This window comes from Xyrauchen texanus, chromosome 36 (genome assembly GCF_025860055.1).
Source record: "Xyrauchen texanus isolate HMW12.3.18 chromosome 36, RBS_HiC_50CHRs, whole genome shotgun sequence".
NCBI lineage: Eukaryota > Metazoa > Chordata > Actinopteri > Cypriniformes > Catostomidae > Xyrauchen > Xyrauchen texanus.
The window spans coordinates 29,224,807-29,250,220 of NC_068311.1; the positions used below are offsets into that span (position 1 = coordinate 29,224,807).

Below are 25,414 nucleotides of genomic sequence, written 5' to 3' on the forward strand. Positions count from 1 at the left end.
TCGCACAAGGGTTGAATTAATTATTAGTAATTAATAAGAGAAGTTGTATTATTTAGGATCCAATCAGGGACAACATCCGGGCCGACCCAGTCCACGCCCATTTTAAGTTTCACTTTTCATGCCATTCCACTTATTACATTTCTGAGTTTGACACGCGTTTACAGATTTTTCACGATTACTCATCATCAGCGGCACCAGCAGGCGTGTCTTTCCATGTGTTTACAGGCACTGTAGTGACGCGTCGCGTCACAGCACGCACAGCTGCGCGACAACGCACTCTCTGCCGGTTTCCTGTGCACTTCACGAGAATGGAAAACAAACGTAACACTTCCAGTTGACGGCTGGACATCTATGAAATATGTCTAAGAAAGTGGATTATTGTTTTATTACTTTATATGATCATGGAGTGCGCAAGAAACTCTGAAGTGAAACAGAGCGAAACATGGAAGCGTCACATTATGAGACAGCTGAAATCTCGCAACATGTCACAGACGAGTGTCTTCCAGGATATTATAGAGTCATGTAAGCTTTATTAATGCTGTTATTGTCATTTCACTTGTTATAGGTCATTCATTGCTCAAGAGATTGAATAGAAGTTTACTGGATGTATTGGCACCCATTTTTCCATTATAGTTGTATTTTTAAATACAAAACGTTTAGAAATACAACATATCACCATATTAGATTGTATTGCCATTAAGTGTTTTCATTCTTTTTATAATTTTAGAAATATAAAAATTCTAATATATTAATATTTTATACCTTTGAGAATGTAATAAGTATTATAATATTTTCAAAATGATTACAAAAAACAAAAACAAAGTAAAACTAATTTGCATAACTTGAGAAATATTCAAATCTTGCATAAGTGTGGAGATAAACAGTTTAGAGTTGTGCATTTGAAACTGCTCACTCAATCTTTAAATCTTGACACTTGGGTGCAAATGGAAAATCTCATTAACAAACACACTTTGGGTGCATTGCATGCAAACATTAGCTGGCTTCTTTTTAAATTCAATCTTTCTTTTTTTTTAAGTTTCACTTATTGTTCTTCCTAGATCACAGTCTGCTTGAGAAGTCTAAGCAAAGAGCCCTCATTACCAAAGGTATTCTGGGATCAGGAACAAGGTAACCTTTACACTGAGTCACAGTATATTTGGGTGTTATAAACAATAAACTTTGTTATAAATTGTAATAAATGATGAATTACTGCACAACTGTCCTGTAAAGGTTAATCGTTTTACACTATATGACAATGACAAATCTCAGCGAAGCACAGTTTTTCTGAGACACCAGAATTCTCTAATGTCTCATTTCTGTTACTGGGTAAATGACGTGAAGCTCATTTATTTTTTCTAGATTTATTAAATAGTCCAAAATTACATAAAAAATAAAATACTTGAATACACTAATTATATGATGAACATGTTTTCAATTTCTGTGTTCAGTTATTTTGATATTCTTTCTGGAGCTTAATTGTAAAAAAAAAAAAAAAATGTAATTTAATAATTTAATTAATAAAAAAAATAATATTAATAATTAATAATTTAAAAGTCTCATTAAAAGATATTTTAGAGTCATTAACTAGTATTGATTTTTTTTGTTGAAAATGCTATAATTGTTTTTCTTTCTTTTTTGCTATTTAAATTTGTTATTATTGTACTGAAAACCAAGTCAAATAACATGCTTACACATACAATAAGTAGAACATAACTTTTAATTCATCATAGCTCTTCCATTTATTTGATCAAACAATAAATTTTGGTTTTGATCAAACAAACCAAAATTATACACACACACACACACACACACACACACACACACACACACACACACACACACACACACACATATATATATATATATATATATATATATATATATATATATATATATATATACTGGTGGCCAAACGTTTGGAATAATGTACAGATTTTGCTCTTATGGAAAGAAATTGGTACTTTTATTCACCAAAATGGCATTCAACTTATCACTAAGTATATTCATGATATTAATAATGTGAAAAATTACTATTACAATTCGATTTTTTTTTTCACAACTTCATAAACTACTTCAAAGAGTTCTCATCAAAAAATCCTCCAGGTGTAGCAATGACAGCTTTGCAGATCCTTGTTATTCTAGCTGTCAGTTTGTCCAGATATTCAGGTGACATTTCACCCCACACTTCCTTTAGCACTTGCCATAGATGTGGCTTTCTTGTCGGGTACGTCTCACGCACCTTACAGTCTAGCTGATCCCACAAAAGCTCAATGAGGTTAAGATCCATAAGACTATTATCTGTTTACAATGTCTGTGTTTCTTTGCCCAGTCTAACCTTTTCTTTTTGTTTTCCAAATGTGGCTTTTTCTTTGCAATTCTTCCCATAAGGCCTGCACCCCTGAGCCTTCTCTTTACTGTTTTACATGAAACTGGTGTTAAGCGGGTAGAATTCAATGAAGCTGTCAGCGGAGGACATGTGAGGCGTCTATTTCTCAAACTAGAGACTCTGATGTACTTATCCTCATTTAGTTGTACATCTGGCCTTCCACATCTCTTTCTGTCCTTGTTTGAGCCAGTTGTCCTTTGTATTTGAAGACTGTAGTGTACACCTTTGTATGAAATCTTTGTTTTTTGACAGTTTCAAGCATTGTATAGCCTTCATTCCTCATAATAATGATTGACTGATGAGTTTCTAGAGAAAGCTGTTTCTTTTTTGCCATTTTTGATCTATTATTGACCTTAAGACATGCCAGTCTATTGCAGACTGTGGCAACTCAAAAACAAACACAAAGACAATGTTAAGCTTCATTTAACGAATCAAATAGCTTTCAACTGCTTTTGATATAATGGAAAGTGATTTGCTAGAACCAAATTAGCAATTTAGTATGATTACTCAAGGATAAGGTGTTGGAGTGATGGCTGCTGGAAATGGGGCCTGTCTAGATTTGATAAAAAATGTGGTAGTGACATCAATTATTGATGGTGCTGTTTTTTACATCAGTAATGGCCTGACTATACATTGTGATCAGTTGAATGCCACTTTGGTGAATTAAAGTACCAATTTCCTTCCGAAACAGCAAAATCTGTACATCATTCCAAACTTTTGTCCACCAGTGTATAGAAATATAAACCACACACATACATAAGACAACATAAAGATCTTTAAAAAATGAATTTTAAAAAGATTTATCAATCTTTATCACCTTGGACAACCTTGTTTGTCAGTAACCCAACTAGCAAAAATATGTATATAATATACTATAATAGTTTTTGGACATGGCACCATGGTAGTACAGTATGTACCTTGATCTAGAATATAAATACCATGAATATGTTAATCAGTTTGTAACATGGTGTATGGAAGGTACAGTTATCCAGTCATTATTGCAAAATAAACCATGACCAGTACTCAAATCGTTATTATTAAATGGCTATGTGGCAGGGCGGAGGGCGGGGCCAGGTCGTGATCCTACACACCCGGTCCCATATTAGGCTAATCAAGCCTCTGAGGTATAAAAGTTGACTGCAGAGGGTCATGCGGGAGAGAGAGATCGTTGACGGACATGTCCTCAGAGGCTTGATTAGCCTAATACGGGACCGGGTGTGTAGGATCACGACCCGGCCCCGCCCTCCGCCCTGCCACAGGCTACTTGTCAAATAAAATAAAGTTCCAGTTCAACGTTTCTGAAATTTGTCATGGCTGTCTTGAGGTTGGTCTCAGCAATGGTGGGCGGAGTTAGTTTAGATAGCCTCACCCAACAAGATGGGTTATTTGCACTTAGTGTAAATAGACACTCAAATAAATAAATAAATAAATGCACATAAAATTTGAAATATTGAAATGTATTTAACAATGTGAGAGGAAAGAGTGAGAGACTAGCACAGCATAGGAGAACTGGTGGCCAGGGAGAACGGTCTAAAATGCAGTTCAGCGGTTATTATACACAAATATTTGATTTGATATTTGAATGCTGCGATTGACCAATCACGATCAAGTATTCCAGAGAGCTGTGTAATAAATCAAAAAATCATAGTATTACCATCTGATTACCATACGAGTGATACCATTACTGTTAGCATAGAGTACTCATATGGTACTCAGTACTATTTTACCGTTCCATTTACCATCATCATGATCTCAAAATGCTCTCTAAGAATTCTTATTTTGTGCCCTGCAGGTCTTCAGGGGTGCCCCCCACTGAGGATTCTTTGACCTCTTTGAAGACAACAACTGGCGAGGTAAATGAGGACGTACACAACCAGTCAAATGTTTGGACATGCCTAGTCATTCTTTATTTTTACTATTTTCCACATGTTCCACTAATAGTACAGTCAGCAATTCTATGAAACAACACAAATGGAAGTATGGGAATTATGTAGAGACCACAAAAATATAAAATAAATCAAAACTATTTAACTAATATATTTGATCTTCTTTAAAGTAGCCACCCTTTGCCCTTAGATTACAAATCTGAACTCTCTGGGCATTCTCTCTACCAACTGCATAAGTTCCTGGTATGCATTTGAAACAGTATTGGAGTAGTTCCTATGTATACTATACAATTTGACTTCTTTTCCTTCAATATCCGTGCCAATTAAAATTTTCTTAATTAAAATCCATATTATGTCACAATTTACGCTTGTCTACATAAGATTTTAGTTCAAAAAGATTTTTAGCATAAGAACAACAAAGTGTCAGGACAACTTATAATATTTTGTATGTAAGATATCGTACATCTTGGCTCGTACAAGAAGGTACGACTTTTATTGCCATAGAGACCAACCAATCAACAAACGGATGCAATACAGGCATAACATCATTTATTGTTTCATTTTTATTTTCTTTAAGGAACTAAAAGTCTCGTACTATCTTAATTATTGCATTAAGAGTTAAACTTCATAAAGAATAATGAAGAAGAAAAATCATAAGAATATTTGTTAAAAACCTCAGTGCTTCTCTTTCCTCTATGGTACACAACAGTGATTTTCCTAATTCAATCTTGGTTTGGTTTATGGGTTAGACTTTATCCTCCCGAGACCTGAGGGTGAGTTCTGTGAGCATTTTCCATTTCCCTTTTTGATTTGTAACTAGCAGCACCTAATAAACATGCAAAAAATTTTACATTTTAATAATTCCAAGTTATAGAAAGTCATAAAAAAAAAATCCAATTGTTTATTATGTTTCCTTATAATGATTGTTGGTTATTCATGTTTTAGAGACGTTACAGGCATTACATCAGAAATTTGCATAATTAATTCATATTCAAAGTAATGGCTAGCATCATCCAATCACTGACAACCATGTTAAAATAAAATTATACATTATAAATTCTGAATCTATGTATTGATTACCATTGTCCAATGTCTGCCAAGCTAGTTGAATGGTCCAAACGGCATCTGCAGCCTAAAACTAAACTTTGGTCTTTTAGGAGTGAATGCACTTAGCCTCATAGGGAGCTATAGGATGTTCCCTTGATCCCTTGCTCCCTATTTAGTGAATGACTTAACCTCAGTCTGTCTGTGCTGTCTGTCTGCACTGGTCTCAGAACTGTTCGATACCCACCTTATTTTCATCCTAACTCCATATAAAGACTCTGAAAGCATAATTTTTTAGCTTTTGGATGAACCCATTGATTCTCACTGTGAAAATGCACAGTAAATAAAGAATTTCTAAGGGAAAAATGTGCTAAAGTACACATTAGTGTACATTGTGTTTCATGAAAAATCGCTCAACTTTTAAAAATGGCATATCGGATGAAACTAGAGACTCTTATCTTTTGACTCACACAGGTTTCAATGTAAAAACGTAATTAGGTTTCTTACCTGATGTAGTTTTGTTGACGTTTCTCCCAAAGACAAACTCTGCTATGATTGGCGCCTTGTTGCTTTGTCCCATGATTCCGTGTGTCAAAATTTGAACACTTTACTGACAGCAAAGAGTATCCTGAACTGAGATCAGTTGGTTTAAATGAATTTAAATTATGCATTTCATATAGCGAAACTACAGTGTACATGCATTACGGGGTCACACAAGGTTAAAGTTAGTTTTCGGTTTAGATTAAGGGTTAGGAAACATCGTAATAACATTATTTGTTGGTTCGTTTATTGTTCTCTAAGGGAGGGAAAGTCCTGCGTTTTTGTACGAACATATGATTTCTTACAATTTCGCAATATCTCGTACTATTTTTATAACTTGTCATGAGACTGGGTTGGATAAGAAGCATACATTTAGTCAAGTGTTTCCAGACTTTGGACTGATAGTGTATGTGGGAAAAACCTGTACAGAATCAAACCATCCCATAAAAAAATCAGACAAGCACTTCAGTTTGATTATTGGATTACAAATGCATATTTATGAAACACAAGTTGTGACCTGTTTAACTAAACGTGTTTACAACCTGCCTTTTGGTTTCTGCACTTTACTCCAACCAGCAATCCTACTGTAGTGGCAAAGTGCCACCTGAACTTCTGTCCTCCAACCATAAAAAATGCTCTGATTTTATTCAAAAGAATATATTTAGTCTGTAGTGAATGCAAAATGCAGTTAGGACACATATTGGGGAAATAAATGGACTGCTTTGTACTGGATATTATCATGGTAGCATCAGGCATAACCAGTTCTAGCACTCCCTAGTCTTGCATTGAAACTGTCTCAGGATCATTTGGACAGCTTTCGTAAAAGCATGTGAAAAAACCTGCTGCATATTTGTATTCTATCAACACACAAGCGCTCTTCCCCCATTAACTAGCAAACCTAATAACTAACAAGCACTGAATTAATCCTGTAGGCAAAGTACAAGTTAATAGGTTAAACAAGTGGACAACATTTCATTTATAGCACTTTTCCTTTAAAATGGATGTTTTGTCTGTCTGATTTCTTTCTTGCAGCTAGCATATCAAGTGGTGGAACTGCAGCAGAGAATCCAGCTAAAGGAAGCTGCACTTAATGAACAACATACCAAGTAAATCTCCTTATTTTCGTATGGCACAAAAACTCTGTCAAAATACCTGAGTAAACTCAAAATCAATCCCCCCACCCATTGAAAGAACAATTTTGTCATAATTTACTCACCCCCATTTTATTCACTTAGAGATTTTTTTTGTAAATATCACCTTTTAAATTTGGCCTGTTTCAATCCGCTAAAATAAGCTGTTATAAGTGTAGGCTATACTGAGAGTTTGCACTGCAAATAATCATTATCAGTAATTTGATTATACCTGTGGAACTCAGATGCTGATATTCTGAACAACAGCATTTTTTTTTGTGTGTGATGCTTTAACAGCATTAAATATACACAAATGAGCCAAAACATTAACGATATTCGCATCACCTGCGAGTGGTCATAATCATCTTCTAACAAGGGAACATTCAAGGTTTGGGTAGATTAGATGGTAAGCGAACAGTCAGTTCTCGGAGTCAACATGTTGAATGCAGGAGAAATGGGCAGGAGTAAAGACAAAATGAGTGACTTTGACAAGGGCCAAATTGACTTTGTGAAGGCTTGTGGGGTGCCTACTGACAGTGGTCCGTGGAGTAATAAACCACAAACTGGTGACAGGGTGTTGGGCGCCCAAGTTTCATCGATGCATGAGGGCAACGGAGGCTATCCCATCTGATTCATTACTTTATATATATTCAAAAATGCTGTTTACTCAGAATTTTGGCTACGAGTGCAAACACCCCCCCCCCCCACCCACCCACCAAACCAACCGAAGATACATATCCACATATATCCTGACTGTCAATTTTCTGAACATCCAAAATGTTGGAAAAGTGGATGTTATTGTAGATCTGGCTCATTGAGAATGTTTTTGTTTTTTATTAGGCTGTATGAGGTTCAAAATTGCCTAAGTGTTGTGGCATCAGAGCACAGTGCGCTTCAGGAACGCGTGGCGGAGGTGCAGGATGGGAACCGGCTGCTGAAACAGAAATATGACACGCTGCTGGAGGAGCACCAGCGCATGGAAAAGACATACCGGCAGGAGAAGCTCCACAGCTCCGAGATCTTGGAGAGCATGATCCTACCCAAACAACAGGCCGCTGTCCGCATGAACCATCGGAATGAGAGGAGAGTGAGGTTAGAGTGCTGATGGGATACATATCGAAGGCTTACACACAAGGGCTATGTTCAGAATAGCATACTAGCATACTATTCTTACTATTTCTGCAGCATATAGTATGTACAGTTGTGCTCATAAGTTAACAATATAAGGGATCATAAAAATTTTATTTTTTTATTTAATACTGCCTTGAAGAAGCTAAATTATGGATAATTATGTATATTCTACACGACAAAAAAAAATGCAATTACACAAATGAACCTAAACCTAACCATCAGTGGAGTAAATCTGGCTGACCATTGTTTATGTGAATACATTTACTTTCTGTTTTATATAGAACCAGAACCAGAGTCTCTGAGGCTGCTTACACAACATGCTTTTAGTAGCGCCATTGGAAAAAGTAAACACATTTCAGTTGATGCAAAAGTGTCTGATGATGGATGGTGGTTGTCAGAAATTCAGCAGAATGGGTCAATTCAGGATACATAAACATTCAGAAGCAGCATTTCAATTTCCCATGTGATAGGGATGTCCCGATAACGATACTGTCCTCATGTACCGATACCAAAAACCAATTCCATCTGACGTGCAAATGTCATTCCATAAATATTCAGCGCAAAAATGTAAATCATGTTATGTCCTTGTGTGATTATTAAACAGCAAAGTTGATTTAATAAGATAAATGTATATACCGTAATTTCCGGACTATAAGCCACAACTTTTTTCCCACGCTTTGAACTTCGCGGCTTATACAATGACGCGGCTAATATATGGATTTTTCCCGCTTTCAAATTTTATAAAAAAAAATAAAAAAAAACATTCTGTGACGTGCTCAGTTTTTTGGCGGCGTGAAGCTTTCATTAGAACAATGAAATTGCCGAACGGGTTAAGGTCAAAACAACTTTTTTTGTTTACTGTTTAGATTAAATCGAGCGCGCTCAAACTTCCCATCATTCTGATTACGGTAGTAATTTTGTCACCCTCACCATGGCAAAGACATGGAGAAACGCATATGATGCAGCTTTCAAGTTGAAGGCGATTGATCTGGCTGTTGGAAAAGGAAATAGAGCTGCTGCACGGGAGCTTGGTCTTAATGAGTCGATGATAAGACGCTGGAAACAGCAGCGTGAGGAATTGACTCAGTGCAAAAAGACAATTAAATCTGAGGCTATTCAACTCCGAAACCGAAGGAGATGACTTCAGTGGTTTCAGTGCACAGGATGAGGAAGATAGTGACCAATGACTTTCTTGGTAGGCTACTATTTACTGCAAATATTTTATTACAAGCCGTGTGTGGCAGCGGGGGCGTGGTCAAGCGCCCGTCCGGGAGAGAAAAGCTGTAAGGGCACTTACACCTGCGCTAAATTATGTCTAACACCGGTGTCTAATTTCAAGTGCCCTGCTTCACGTGTCCTTCTTGGGAAAACTGTCACACGGGCACCAGTGTGACAGTTTTCAGCAGGGCACTTGGTGTTCCAGGTAAGGCTTTTAATGGCCACAGCAATGTTTACAATCAATTTTATAAAGTTTCTCAATTCTTCTATGCGCCAACACTAGACTGACGTGTGTCACTCTCTCAGCTCTGTGGCTGCTGCCTTTTTATGCCGCTCTCCCCATGCTTACTGAAATTAGACACCGGTGTTAGACATAATTTAGCTCAGGTGTAAGCGCCCTTACCACTTTTCTTTCTCCCGGACGGGCGCTTGACCGCGCCCCCGCTGCCGCACCGTGTTTCGTTAAAGCCTATTTATTTTTGTTACAAGCCGTGTTTCGTTAAAGCCTGTGTAAAGTTAACTTGTTTCAATGTACCGGTAGGCACCTGCGGCTTATAGAAGTGTATATACATAAAAGTGTATTATTCTGAGATGATAACATTACACAACACATGGATTTAAAAATGCATTTAATGAGGTCATGTGTTAACAATATAGCATACTACGGTTTGAAATGTTTATCCTTATCACATATCGCATAGTTTGTACAGTTTCCCATTACAATTTAAAATAATAATACGCAGGAGGGGTGTAAATCAAAAGTTTCATCATGATACAATCTTATATTGATTCTCTTTGACAGCGATCCGATGTTTGCCAATACCTCCAAGTCTTCCATTATGCAATTTCGATTCAATCTGATTCAGGTGTCTGAGATCGATATGAAATTATTTTATCTGCCTATTTTACACAGTCAGTTACATTTCTTTTAACCCTCAAATGCATCCAAAATATAAAATGAAAATTTTATTGAGCTCTCTGAAAAGTGCAAATCCAGTATCCACATTGGGACATCCACAGCAAAATAAGGTTCTTTAGAAAATTATCCAGAAAAATAAATAATATTTGTTGCTATTTTGGAGTTCTGGTTCAATTTGTGTGGGAAAAAGTTGGTCAAGGCACTACACCTACCTCTACCCCTAATCCTAACCCTCAAGCGTGGTTCATTTTCGAAAGGGTTATTTTCCTTTTCTTTTGCAAAAGGAGCAAAACAGGGTGTGCAGAAGAGTGGGACAAAAGGCAGAATCGAACACTGGTCGCTCGCACGCAAAAACACATCCACATCGCCTTTACTGTACACTGCATTGATACAGTTGTGGCAGTTCCTCATAAACGTCTTTGTTTCCACCAGACTATTATGGTGCAAATAGCTACACTGTGTGGCAAGTGCTATTTACAATACGTACAGGTGAGTAAGAAACTTCACTCCAATGTACAATCACACAACCAATTTATTAGGTATACCTGCCTATTTCTGCGATTTTCTAATCAGCCAATTGTGTGGCAGCAGTGCAATGCATAAAATCAATCCACATATATGACCACATCAGGTTCCACTTCTGTCAGCCAAGAACAGAAAGCTGAAGCTGCAGTGGGCACAGGCTCACCAAACCTGGACAATTAAAGACTGAAAAACATAGCCTGGTCTGATGAATATCGAGTTCTACTGAGGTATACAGATGGTAGGCCCACTGCAGCCTCAATGTTCTGTTCTTGGCTGACAAAAGTGGAACCCAACGTGGTCCTCTGCTGTTGTAGCCCATTCGCTTCAAGATTCGACGTGTTGCGCATTCTGAGATGCTATACTGCTCACTACAATTGTACATAGTGGTTATCTGAGTTACTGTAGCCTTTCTGTCAGCTGAACCAGTCTGGCCATTCCCCATTAACCTTTCTCATCAACAAGGCATTTCCAGCTGCATAAATGCGCTCACTGGATGTTTTTTGTTTTTGGCACCATCCTATTGACACTCTAGAGACGGTTGTGTGGGAAAATCCCAGGAGATAAATAGTTACAGAAATACTCAAATCAGCCTGTCTGGCACTAAAATTTTTTCCCATTCTGAAGGTTGATGTGAACATTAACTGAAGCTCCTGACCTATATCTGCATGATTTTATGCATTGCACTGCTTACACACAATTGGCTGATTAGATAATCGCCTGAATAAGTAGGTGTACAGGTGTACAGTACCTAATAAAGTGGTCGGTGAGTATGTATATGGTAAAACATTGGAGCTGAGAGTACTACATATTAATTGGTACCTGAATGATCAAAATATGTTATGAATAAACACACCAAGGGGTAGGAATGTGTAGAATTCTGTGAATAACAGGTTTTCAATTCTGCTGAAATCTGTGGAAGTTTCTGTGGAATTTGGCAAGCAAACATTCTGGGCAGGCCTTGTAATATTACATATTGTTATGTTTGTGGCTAATTTTAGCCTAATGGTTAAAAACCTAACAGCTAACATCAAGATTGGATGTTTTGACCCAGCTTATAAATTAGAGCAGGTCTTTAACTGGGGGTCCATGGCAATATTGCAGGGGTCGCCAATTGTTGTCCAATCTCGAGCTAATTTTTAACTAAAACTAAGGGTTAACTACAGTTATTTGCAACCAAAGCTAAAGTTAAGAAGCTAAAGTTCAGCAATAAGTTCCATTGTCCTTTCCACATCAAAATGGTATTAAGGAAAATTATAATGTAATGTACATTACTCTGTACATCAGTAATGATTGCATCATAACACAGAAAATACAGTATTATTGTACTTCATGACATTATTACAGGCCAGGCTGAAAATGTAAAACCTAAGTTAGTACAATATGTCAAAGGAGGTCCTTTCCCTGTTTCTTTATGCTCCATGTCCTTGGCCTGAAAAAGGTTGAAGACCCCTGTCCTAGAAAGTTACTCAAATTGTATAAATAACTAAATAACAAGTAGCTAATAAGTAAACAAGTAGTATGTAGTTAACATGTAACATCTGTCAGCAAGAAAGTATGTGATATAAAAGCCATGCCAAACAACAGAAGATGCTATATTTGTTCAAAATAAGTGGCTCAAAAGATGTTAATATATGATTAATTAATTGGTATTTTGTTATGCAACAAAGACAACATTTCTAATCTCGACTGCAGTGGTATTTTTGGCAATTAATAACAATTTAAGGTTTAGTAAAAATAATTCGCTCTCATACCCATTTTCATATATCCTGGGTGCAAATTCTGCCCATTCCATACTCGCCACATCCTCGCTGATCACATTTCCTCTTGTTTCCTAGAGCCAGAGAGGCCAATCTTCATAAAGAACTTCAGATAGCTGCCAGTAAGGATGTGATGATTGATGAGTAAGTAACCTCCATAAATGTGACTGTTGACAATGTTATAATGCACTGTATCATAATGGGCTTTGAACTCTAGAAGTTTATGGGAAATTACCAGAAATTTAATTGAAGTCAAGTGGGAGACTATAATCATCTTATGAAGACAACATGAACAAAACAATGAAGTCAACATGTACATAACTTTCAAAATGTGCATTAGAAAATGAATGTGAAGTTGAACATACACTCTTTTTTATTGCTATGCTCTGTTTATCCAGAGATTCTGGAAATGTGTCAACCTCCAATCCATCTTCACCAAAATGTGAACCTTCAGAGAGGCTCGAGCGATGCCATGGACCACTTTTCAGGTAACAGGAGGCCTTTAAGCATTATTACTACAGTAATCATCATCATTTTAAGCAGTGTGGATATGTTCTTCAAAGTGATTCACTTTGAAATAGGCATTACTTTATATAAATGTGAAATCCCTTACAAAAAATATAGAGTCCTGGCAAACTAGCACATGAGCTTGTGATTCGCTGCAAATCTTTGCCAGATGTTTTCCAGAAGTTTGCAGCCCTTTACTGGTGAATCTGTTGCAAACCTTTGGCAACAATGGACAATTTGCCGCAAGTTTTCCGCAAAGCTTATTTGCATATGAAAATGATTTGTGGTGAATTTGCAGCAAGTTTGCTAAATTTGTGTTTTTTTAATGGAAATTATTGGTTGCAGTGCTCAAAGACCTATGATACAATGTGTTTAAATATGGCTTTAAAAGAGTATTTCAGGTAATATAAACATATTCTCTGTGAATTTGGGGCACTCCTTCAAATACTATAGACAATTTCTACTTGTGCACAGTAATGCACTTACAATGGAAGTCTATGTGGCATCTTCAGGAAGTCCTCCAGGAGACCTATTATGCCCCTTTTTACAAGATGTAATATAAGTCTCAGGTGTCCCCAGAATGTGTCTGTGAATTTTCAGCTCAAAATATTCCACAGATCATATATTATAGCATGTTATAAATGCCTCTTTTTGGGTGGAATCAAAAACACGCTGTTTTCGTGTGTGTCTCTTTAAATACAAATGAGCTGCTGCTCCCCGCCCACTTTCTGGAAGAGGGCTGTGCCTTTACAGCTCGTGCTTCAGATACTACAGCAACAACAAATCAGAAACAATAAGACTGACTGCGTAAATACAGGAGTTGTCATATATGTATGAATATATTTATATGTATATCTGGTCTCCGTGAATACAATCAGAGAGTGGTAGTGGCGTAGTGGCTAAAGCACAGGGCTGTTAATCAGAAGGTCGCAGGTTCTAACCCCACGGCCACCACCATTGTGCCCTTGAGCAAGGCACTTAACTACAGGTTGCTCCGGGGGGATTGTCCCTGTAATAATTGCACTGTAAGTCGCTTTGGATAAAAGCGTCTGCCAAATGCATAAATGTAAATGTAAATGAGACAATGGTAACTTTAGCTGCATTAGCCGGGGAATCAGCTAACAAGCACATTCAGAAAGCGATTTGGAAACATTCACAAAATATAAAGTGCGATACTTACATCTTCAGGATATAAAGCTGGAACATGAACAGTTGGTACTGATCCATGCTTGAGAATTTTATATTGACACTCATTCATAAAGCAGTCTGGTGTAAAATGATTTGCACAAACATACAAAAAATGTTTGTGTATGTTTTGGGGCACATTTCCTTCAAAAACAAAACTTGTCCACTGCATCTTCAGTGGCTCTGATGCCAGGAGTATATTGGCACTTTTCCACTGCACGTTACGGTCCTCCATCGTGGACTCCAGCCGTGGCTGAGTCCAGGGCACTCTCCCTCCCATAGCGTCTAATTGGTCGAACCACTTCCACTTTTCCTCGATAGTTCTGTAGTCACTTTTACGTTTTGTTTTTACTTTTCCCTACACTTTTGGTAGGACCGGTGGTAGCCATGTGCGGCCAACAGCTGAGACACTTCCTGAAATACTTTTTCATTTTACGCCGTTTTGTTCGTCGCTAACGAGAATTATTCGTTTATTGACCACGGCGTGGTTTTGCGCACAGCCATTTCTTTTTACAATTCAAAAGTCACGTGAACAAATGATACTGCTATCGCTGTTGCTAACTTTAAAACTAGCAGGTTGATGTCCTGTGTAGCAAATCCAGTGATGCTGTTAGTGATGATTCTCTCTGACCAATCAGTGATCTGCAGAGTTTTGACGTCACATTTAATATCGGTTCAGCTCGCTTGGAAACTTGACCGAGGTGGTACTAAAAAAAGTACCAGGTACCAGCTACTATCCACAGTGGAAAACGCCCAAAAAGCGAGGCGAGTCGAGTTGTACCATGCAGTGGAGAAGCCCCACATGAAGACTGTTATGTTCACTTTTACAACCAACAACAGAACACTTATGACGCTTACGAAGCTGAGACATTATTCTTCTCAATGTATCTGCTCCAGCGTGGAAATAAATGGCGGACTGTGTAGATCACTCAAAGGAGGATCTATGATAATAGGGTGAGTCTGTCACCAGTCGTGGATGAGGCCGTTAGAGCAGAAATGAAAACCATTAATTTAGACACACTGTTTTTGATTAATAGAAATATAAGAAAGAGGAGTGGGTAGACTTTTAACATTCTAGGGTGATTGTGTACACACACTGCCGACTCACATTTATGTAAAAGTGAATTTTTCATAATAGGTCCCCTTTAATGGAAATCTACGAGTTCTTCAGGAAAACAATTTCAGTTGTACATTCTAAATCGGTGGGACTCCTTTTTTCTGGTGCATGAATTTCTATTTATTTATTATCAATGTATTTCCTGTGGGTGGAGTTTGCTTCATGTAGGCAATGCTTTATAACTAGTTATATTACATTCCTGCTTGGTATATCTTTATAATACTTTTTGAAAGTTGAAAGATTGGATAAAACATTGTTTATTTTTTTCAATATTTTAAACAAGAGGTTGACCGATAGTGAGTTTTGCCGATTTCGATTACTAAGGTGGTAAAACAGTCCAATGGCCGATTAATCGGCCGATAGTTTTTCAAATTTATAATATGAATTAAACATTTCACTCAATGTAAAATAGCACGGAAATGTAGTAAGTATTACTTTCAATGGCAATACTTTATACATGTCTCCCACAATTTTAGAAAGACATTGTCTGTAATATATATCCATGTTCCCTTACATTAACACACTGTATATATCATATCATATATATCATGTATATATATATCAATGTGCCCTCTCATGAATATATCAATATATTTATATTTCAGATGTATATATGTTACCATGATCTTGCGTTTCTTTACAATTAGGAAGCTTGGACAGAAGTTTATTTTTTCAGAACAGTGAAAAGTTTGGAACACTTTATAGTAAAAAAAAACAGAACCTAGAAAACTGTTCCTGTTCGCATGCATTCAGGCAGTGCTCACGCTCGATCTTCTGACACAAGCGAACGGCCAAGCAAAAGTGAAAACTTCGGCAGCATTTGCTGTCTTGTTGGCAATGCAGTTATCCAATGCAGAGATTAGTTATAAATAAATTAATTATCAAACCACCTTTAGTTGTCTTAATTGATTGATTTATTGTTGACTATATGTAATAATAACATGTGTTGAATACATACCTTGGCTTTTCTCTGTCAGTGTTTTAAATCCGTTTTTGAAGTGTCCGTCTCTCTGCATCGCCTAGTCAAGTTGCACAACAAATTCCATGCGGAGTCAGTCATTGTTTTTTTATGTAACCTCTAGAGGGCGCCATTATACTGTTGAACCAAGAAGTCCAGACTGTTGAACCCTCCAGCCCCGGACAGTTTTTTTCTTTTTCAGATAGCCGATAATTAATAAAAGGCCACTATCAGCCCAGATTCTGATAAATCGGTTGACCTCTATTTTAAATGTTTGCAGTGCTTTCTGCTTGCCTATTATACTTTTGTTTTAAGTGTATTCTCTGTAAATGTATTTTTTGTTGAGGTACGAGTCTATAATGTTTTGTGGTAATCAGGAGTATGACATATATGTTTTCCATAGAGTTTAAGTTGTATTTAACCCAGGCCATTCCTTTTAAGCCATACTAATACTAAAATATGATCATAGGTGTGGGAGAGTTATAACTGATGATATATAATTTTATAGAATCTTTAAATATGTATTTTTAGCCCATGATGTTTTTTTGTTGTTGAGCATTTTTGACTTTTATAATTTCAGTGTTATTCTTTAAAATGTTATAAGATAATTGTATAATTGCAACCTGGTCTCATATAAACACCTTACTTTGCGTGAAAGGATTTTTACGTGGTTTGTTGTACATATCGCAGTAGTTTCTTGTTGAAATAAACACTAGAGGTGCTATAACAACAATGAGCTTTATTCAGTTTCAAACACATCACAAATAAAATGTGAGTTCCTCACACAATACAATCTTATGACATCTAAACACTTTTACTGTGATGTCGATTTAAAACTCGACAAAGGATTATCCTTTAAAACCTGTTTGGTAGTACATTTAACTTGCTTTTAGCGCCACTCAGTGGACATTTCATCTTGGAACTGTGAACCATGATATGTGTAATAAACCATGTAATTTCATTTTGGAAATATGGCACCACCATCGCTTTATTTTCATGAGATCAGGCTAGATAATTGTGTTACTTCAAAATGTGATAATTGTTCTGATAGTTCGTGGTGTTGTCTTCAATCTCAGGTCCGCTTCAGCTACATCCCCCCGTATCATCAGCTCCCTCAGAGGTCTTTTTGAGTAAGTTTTAACAGAAAGCACTTATGTGTTGATGTTGATCACTGTGTTGCATAAAAAGCCAGCTATTTCCAGTCCTCTAATCTGATTTGACAGATGGCATTCCAAGAGTGCTGATATTTAGTATAACATCACTGAGCAATTCACTGACCACGTTTACATGCACTTAAGAAAACGTTTTTTGCAGGTTTTTTGCAGAAAGCGGCATTCTGAAAAATAATGTAAACGAGAATGCAGATATTCTTACACCATTTAAGGGATTAAGAGAAATCTGTTTAACAAACCTAGGTTTCTCCAGGAGAATGTGGCTTAACGTGGCCATGTAAACATATAAGGAGTGTTCTGTTGGGTGTTTGAAGAGTTTTGACATTGAATAACAAATGTCATTGGATGAAGCCCAACAACAAGTCAATACAACGGAAAGAATTCAACATTTCTCGTAGTACAGTGGGAAAAGTACATGCACTATAAACTATAACCATTTATACACACCAATGTAAAATATTGACTGTTCCTCACGTTTGCATATATGCACTAGTACATTGGGGGAATCCCAGAGTTTTACGTAAGAGGGAAACTCCTTTATTGCAGCGCAATTCCGCTGCAGGTAGTGATAGAAAGTTAAGGATACATACACAGCAACAACTATTAGTTGTTACTATTTGGAGTATCTGGTAATAAAGTGAAGCAGCGGAGAAAAAATAAGCAAAGTCCTGCTTGGTTGCCATGTTTGTTATGCACAAAAGCAGCACAGAGAAATTATGTTGCTGTGGAGAAAGTTGCTTACTGATCCAGCCGCATGTATACAGGAGTAAATAGTACACTGCTTATACAGTGCATGTAAATTGGAACACTGCTTTCTCTCAATAAGCCGCTTTCTGGTGTCCATGTAAACGTAGTCACTTTTTTTATCAATCATTCCAGACAGTTCCAGTATGTGCTTTGCTTGGCAACACACAACCGCTAATCCTGCTTTGGCTTAATTTGTAACAATTTTCATTAGCAAAAATAGATAAAATAGTGGGCTTTTTACTCTTGAAATGAATTAAGTAATAGGGAAGCTAAATGTTTTAAATTGTCAAGTTTCAATATTTATGAGTACATAACTATATAGAAATAACATCTAAATAGAAATCCAGGAAGTAATTTGATTATGTACTTGATACCCCAAACACTGCAACTTTTCTGTATTTGTCATCCTTAAGTAATACTGACCGTTGGTCTATTGTATGTGTGTTCATGTTTGTGTCCAGGAGGAAGATTAGAGGAAAATCAGTTTGCAGTTCAGAGGAAGATCTCTATATACCATTAGGGGTTTGTCTGGCTGCAAGGGTCCCAATGAAGGCCATTTTTGCACTGGTACGTTGCAATTTTGCTATATCATATGCAATTTCTTCACAACAAACCATGTCTCGCCATTCATTCCTTTGGACCATGGGGGAAAAAAAGCTTAAATGATAGCAACATTTTAAATATGACCTCTTTAAAAGCGCATTCCCATATAGTGAGAATCACACTGGCACCAACTGAAATTAACTGGGCCTCACACAATTTTTGATCACACGTCAATTAAGGTGTGTATGTGTTTATTAATATCAGATGGCCCCTACCTCCATCCTCAGGATACCATCTGAGGAGCTTCACCTTAACTGTAAAAGAATGATTCAAATGGACCATTCAATAAATTATACACTAATGCCAAGGTCTCTGGAAAGAGGTTTATGAGGCAACGATATTTACGTTCTTCTTGATCAAATGATGAGTTCGTCATGATAGCGACGTCTTCCACTGGGGCTCAGGGCAATGTTACATTGAGGAAGGAGCTGGATTCCGTTTTAACAGCCTTGGACACGAAGGAGCAAAGGAATGCTGATCTCCTGGAAGCACAGAGAGGGTTCTTGCAATCTGGAACACGCAGATATACAGCCCTTATGTCAGTGCAGTTTTCTTCATCTGGACTTGGTATTTGGTCGGTATTTGGTCTCTCGGATGGAGACTTGGAACATTGGATGATCTGTTATCCTCTCTCTCATGGAGTGAGACTTAGCATGTTGGATGGTTTTTATTCTGTTAACGACCCTCTAGACTGGTACTCAGGATGTTGATATTTATTCTGTTATTGCTCCCAAACAGCCTGGAACACAGACCGTTGATCATTACTCTGTTATTGCCTCTCTCTCAGAGAGTGAGACCAGAACCAAGGTGTGGTGTTCCAGAGGATAGTTTTTACCTTCCTAATGAGAAGAAGATTTCAGTTTTGGCACCTTCCTGTTTCAGGGTAATGATTGGCTGCTGACATCTGAGCAGGCTCACACAGTGTGGCTCACACTCCCTTTTCTGTGAGGAACATTTGCATATTTTAATGTACATAGTTAGAACAATGTCATTAAAGCCTCATCTTTGCATTGGTCCTTTTCCAAACCTCTTCAAAAATACTCTTAGCATTTATCTGAAGATATAGAGACCAAAGATGATATTAAATGATTCCCACCTTAGTTCAGTTTGTGTAAACTATTGTGCTAGTTGAACAACTGCAATTTACATAAACAGTTCTGTAAACAAACACAAAGTGGATTTGTTGCAGTTGGTGTCCATGTTAGGAATAAAAGTTTGTGTGTACAGATTTGTCTTTATGGCTTCTTAGTTTCAGATTTTTCCACTTGGTAAGTTAATGCTGCTTTGAGGGGTCTTTCTCACCTCTGGTCTTAGGAAATGGGGTTTAAGAGGTTGCTAAGAAACCTCTTCCAAGAAGGCTTTTCCAACATGTTGGAAGATCTTTCCTGTCTTGTGAGGGGTGTCTGGCAGCTTATCTGATGGCCGTGCTTGACATTTGTTTGTGTTGGTCCTGCCACAATCCAATACTACAATCAAAATAGAGCAACTTTTCTTTGCCTTGAAAGTTAGAGAGGGGCTCTGCCATAAACTGGCTCATGGAATGTCATCTGGTTTGATTATTCACCACACCCATTAGTGGTGACTGGTGCTCTGGTGGCTGTCATGGAACAAAGCGTCTGTGTGTCACTGTCAGACAGCGTCTTTCTGTGGCACACTCCAGCTCTGTTTTCATTTCAATTGCTGACAACAGGAACCAGCTCTAGTGGTGGTATGGAGAGGAGTTGCAATTTCCTTAAAAGGAGATATGTTACCATGCTCATTTGCATTTCCTGTTGATTGTGTGTTTATTGTGTGTTTATTGCCACATTGACTAAATTGTTGAAAATTATTTTATTTCTTCTAAATAGCATGTTGTTTAGCTAGATATTTTTAGTCACAATAGTTATTTTCAAGATTTGTTTGCAGTATTATTGCAACACCTTATCTCTTAAAGCTTTAATTTCCTTTTGACTACTGTCAAAGTGTATTGGTTTCACTCTTTAATAAATGTTCTTCCCCTTCCTTAGTTTCACATTAGTGCACTATATGAAAATAACATTGGGCACCACAATAATCATTTGTGCAGTGGTAAAATATATGCCACAAAGTTCCTCAAAAATTTAGATAGGTGGTTATATGTGCACTCAGTTATGCATGCATAATCTCACTTTATCACAAACAGTGTTAGTTTTTACAAAGTCATAGTTTTAGCCTTCAAGAAAATGTAATTTAAAGTTAGTCAATATTTTATTATGTCTTTTTTTTTTTTATTTTAGTCGATTTTAGACCTGAATGCAGTTTAATTGTTCATGTGGAAAATGGCCTTAGGGTAAAACTGTTCTTGTGCCTGGTTATCTTGGTGCCGAGTGCTCTGTAGTGCCGGCCAGAGGACAACAGTTCAAAAAGGGAGTGGGCAGGGTGTGTGGGGTCCAGAGGGATTCTACCTGAACGTTCCCTCACTCTGGGCATATATATATATATATATACACTCACCTAAAGGATTATTAGGAACACCATACTAATACTGTGTTTGACCCCCTTTCGCCTTCAGAACTGCATTAATTCTACGTGGCATTGATTCAACAAGCATTCTTCAGAAATGTTGGCCCATATTGATAGGATAGCATCTTGCAGTTGATGGAGATTTGTGGGATGCACATCCAGGGCACGAAGCTCCCGTTCTACCACATCCCAAAAATGCAAATGGTTGAGATCTGGTGACTGTGGGGGCCATTTTAGTACAGTGAACTCATTGTCATGTTCAAGAAACCAATTTGAAATGATTTGAGCTTTGTGACATGGTGCATTATCCTGCTGGAAGTAGCCATCAGAGGATGGGTACATGGTGGCCATAAAGGGATGGACATGGTCAGAAACAATGCTCAGGCAGGCCGTGGCATTTAAACGATGCCCAATTGGCATTAAGGGGCCTAAAGTGTGCCAAGAAAACTTCCCCGACACCATTACACCACCACCACCAGCCTGCACAGTGGTAACAAGGCATGATGGATCCATGTTCTCATTCTGTTTACACCAAATTCTGACTCTACCATCTGAATATCTCAACAGAAATCGAGACTCATCAGACCAGGCAACATTTTTCCAGTCTTCAACTGTCCAATTTTGGTGAGCTCTTGCAAATTGTAGCCTCTTTTTCCTATTTATAGTGGAGATGAGTGGTACCCGGTGGGGTCTTCTGCTGTTGTAGCCCATCCGCCTCAAGGTTGTGCGTGTTGTGGCTTCACAAATGCTTTGCTGCATACCTCGGTTGTAACGAGTGGTTATTTCAGGCAAAGTTGCTCTTCTATCAGCTTGAATCAGTCGGCCCATTCTCCTCTGACCTCTAGCATCAACAAGGCATTTTTGCCCACAGGACTGTTGTATACTGGATGTTTTTCCCTTTTCACACCATTCTTTGTAAACCCTAGAAATGGTTGTGCGTGAAAATCCCAGTAACTGAGCAGATTGTGAAATACTCAGACCGGCCCGTCTGGCACCAACAACCATGCCACGCTCAAAATTGCTTAAATCACCTTTCTTTCCCATTCTGACATTCAGTTTGGAGTTCAGGAGATTGTCTTGACCAGGACCACACTCCTAAATGCATTGAAGCAACTGCCATGTGATTGGTTGATTAGATAATTGCATTAATGAGAAATTGAACAGGTGTTCCTAATAATACTTTAGGTGAGTGTATATATATATATATATATATATATATATATATATATATATGTATGTATGTATGTATGTATATATATGTATTATTGCGGCAGATGAAATGGATTTAAATGGACTAATTAAAATGGATTATTGCGGCATATGAGTTGGTTTGTTTTATACAGCTGAAGTTTCGCTTACTACCCCCTGGAGAAAACAGGTGGTACTTCAAGCTTGAATTGCTCATGAATCTTCTTTATTTCCGTAATTATTTTTACGTGTAATTTTTCCTTTAATCGCACTGAATTAACGCTTTAAGCCCATATATATATATATATATATATATATATATAAACACACATGATTTGAGTGAGCTAATTAACCCATTAGTAAAGCAGTTCAATTACAGGTGTTCTGTGTTCAGATCTTAATCAATTCTTTCTACATTTTTCTTTTTCTAAAAAGTTTTTCTGAATTGAATCCAAAGAAATCAAAGATTAGTGAAAGGTGAAATGATAAAAAAAATGAAAAGACATCTTTCCAGACCATTGCAGTCTTATTCATGAATGAATGACTCTGAGCCAGTTTGCTTTAAAGAGACTCACTTATCAGTTCAAATGACTTGCTACTCAATGCACAATCAGAAATATTTTAGAAACCCATTACCATTTAACACTTATTCTGACCTTCTGTGTGTGTGGTTTCTCAGGATGCGCATGAGCTCGGCATCAACGCTGTGAGGTTCAGTACCAGGTCAAACCTGCTGGCCACAGGGGGAACTGATAGAGTCATCAAACTGTGGGACATTGAAGCAGGTACATCACTGAACTGATTTGGGAAAGTGTCCCATCTTTAGCTTTAGACAGGATAGAAAATACTACAAAACTAGGTTGTCATAGATAACAAAGAGCCACATGAAGTAATGCAACACACTTGTCGTACCCTTATATGTGACTACCTGTAACCACCACCAGATGTCAGCACTCCCAAAAACATAACACTAGTTTTTTAAAGGTGATGTCATTTTTTTTTCCAGGGCTCATTTTGTTGCTGTGCTTGTCGGGCCAGTAGATTTTTTACCTATGAACATTTTTATTACCCCACCACCAAAACAAATAAAAAAATTAAATAATTAATATATTATTATATTATTATATATATATATAATATATACACTGTATATACGCTCACTGAACACTTTTTTAGGAACACTATAGTCCTAATAAAGTGCCAGACGTGGTTTTCTACTGTTGTAGCCCTCAAGATTCAACATTTTGTACATTCACGTGATTAGTGCTGATTTGAACTCAACATGAAAAGCGCTGCAGAGAATGTCTTGTTTTGCTCTGAACACTGTCATTGCACACGTTAATGACACTTCATCCAAATTGTCCCACAAAACAGAAGCGCAACACTGCACCAGGGAAACACTGATGCGTCCCTCCTGCGAGTCATGTGAATCCTGATTTTCACAGGTCCCGTCTGGGTTTAGAGATAATAAAAGATGTCCTTTCTCCATCACTTGATCATTGAAATGGAATCAAAGTTGGTGTGTTTGAGGTGTGTGCGTCAGTGTAGTGACCCCAGACACATCACAAAAGTTCCACCCTATTTCAACCAGTGTTCAGGACTCAAATGCATGTTGAAGAAAAATTAAAGTGTTCAATATTTGGAATTATTCGCATGCGTTAACACGTTAATTTCGACAGCTCTAATTAATATGCATCTCAAATGTGTCTCATACTGTACAGTATATCAACTCTGCCCAGTCACAAAACATTTTACTGCTGCCCACTTCAAAATGTTAATACTAGGTGTAAACTGGGTAATATTTGGGGTGGGTTATACACTGTAAAAAGCTTAAGCAAGTAACCACCAATCATCCACCCAGAACACCCTAGCAACATGCTTACAACCACTCAGAACTCATTAACAACCACATAGAAACACTGTTGCGACCACGCTCACAACATCCTAGAAAATGTACAATTCTAATTAGTTCCACAATTATGTTGTGTGGTAATGGTGCAGAAATGACACAACTTTAAGACAGACAGTGGTCTCATTTGATGTGTTCTAATATGTTTAATGAACACACTGCAAGAATTAGTGAATAGTCATGAACATACTGCAACATACCTCATTGTAACATACTGCAGTGTTTTTGTCCTCACAGGAGCTCTTCAGAACAGAGGGACACTAGATGGAAGTAATGAGGGCATCACAAGCATTGAGTTCGACCGTACGGTAAATAGATATCACACACAAAACTTTGTCTTTTATGCTTGTTGTATTTCGGCACAACAACCTACATCTTAAACAATGCTGAAATAATGTTGCATCGTGAGCATTTAAGTTAAGTCATTGTCATAGTTTTCAGGGCAAACATGCCTCATTCACTAAAGCATCACTATTTGCCTTGCACAATAAAGTGCAACAGTCTAGTTCCGGAAGTGACTTTTAATGATAACTTATGAACCTTTAAAGACAGACATATCTTGCGCTCCAAGGTTGTTAATCGATGTTATATGCTTCTGTTGAAGCCATTAGTCTCCATTACATACCTTCATTTAAAAAACAATTGTGTTTAATAGTGCAGTTTCTGGTGAAGAACTACACTACGTATGATGCTGAAGGGATACGATCCACCAATCAGAAAATCACTGCCAATAAACCACAGCAAAAGATCTTTTTAGTGACCGCCCACTCCCATGATGCTCTTAGAATGACTAAATCGAGTCGTTTTCCTACACTCAAAAACTGCTTATGTATTTGTATATAGATATTTTGCAATAATCTTAAATTATATTGTTAGCACATGCCAATGAGCTGTCATCTCTTAAAGGGCCCTCTGCCTTCGAAGGGTCTATATTAGTATTAAAAGAGATTGTTCCTGTAAGGCTGTTGAGTTGTTTTTGTTATGGTCACTCCTCTAATTCATTGTGGGATG

At 37.4% G+C, this 25,414-nt stretch overlaps 1 protein-coding gene across 1 annotated transcript in view; it reads left to right on the forward strand.

Annotated features, from left to right (window-relative positions):
* Window positions 1-284: 284 nt before the first annotated feature.
* The window catches only part of LOC127629437 (protein Atg16l2-like), a 66,356-nt gene continuing 41,226 nt past the window's right edge, over window positions 285-25,414 (forward strand). The window contains exons 1-11 of the mRNA XM_052106527.1: window positions 285-522; window positions 1,059-1,128; window positions 4,179-4,239; window positions 6,889-6,962; window positions 7,827-8,078; window positions 12,615-12,680; window positions 12,935-13,024; window positions 17,380-17,433; window positions 18,684-18,789; window positions 23,174-23,279; window positions 24,641-24,711. Of these exons, the coding sequence (XP_051962487.1) occupies window positions 396-522; window positions 1,059-1,128; window positions 4,179-4,239; window positions 6,889-6,962; window positions 7,827-8,078; window positions 12,615-12,680; window positions 12,935-13,024; window positions 17,380-17,433; window positions 18,684-18,789; window positions 23,174-23,279; window positions 24,641-24,711 (1,077 nt within the window). The 5' untranslated portion in view covers window positions 285-395. The remainder of the gene's footprint in view (window positions 523-1,058; window positions 1,129-4,178; window positions 4,240-6,888; window positions 6,963-7,826; window positions 8,079-12,614; window positions 12,681-12,934; window positions 13,025-17,379; window positions 17,434-18,683; window positions 18,790-23,173; window positions 23,280-24,640; window positions 24,712-25,414) is intronic.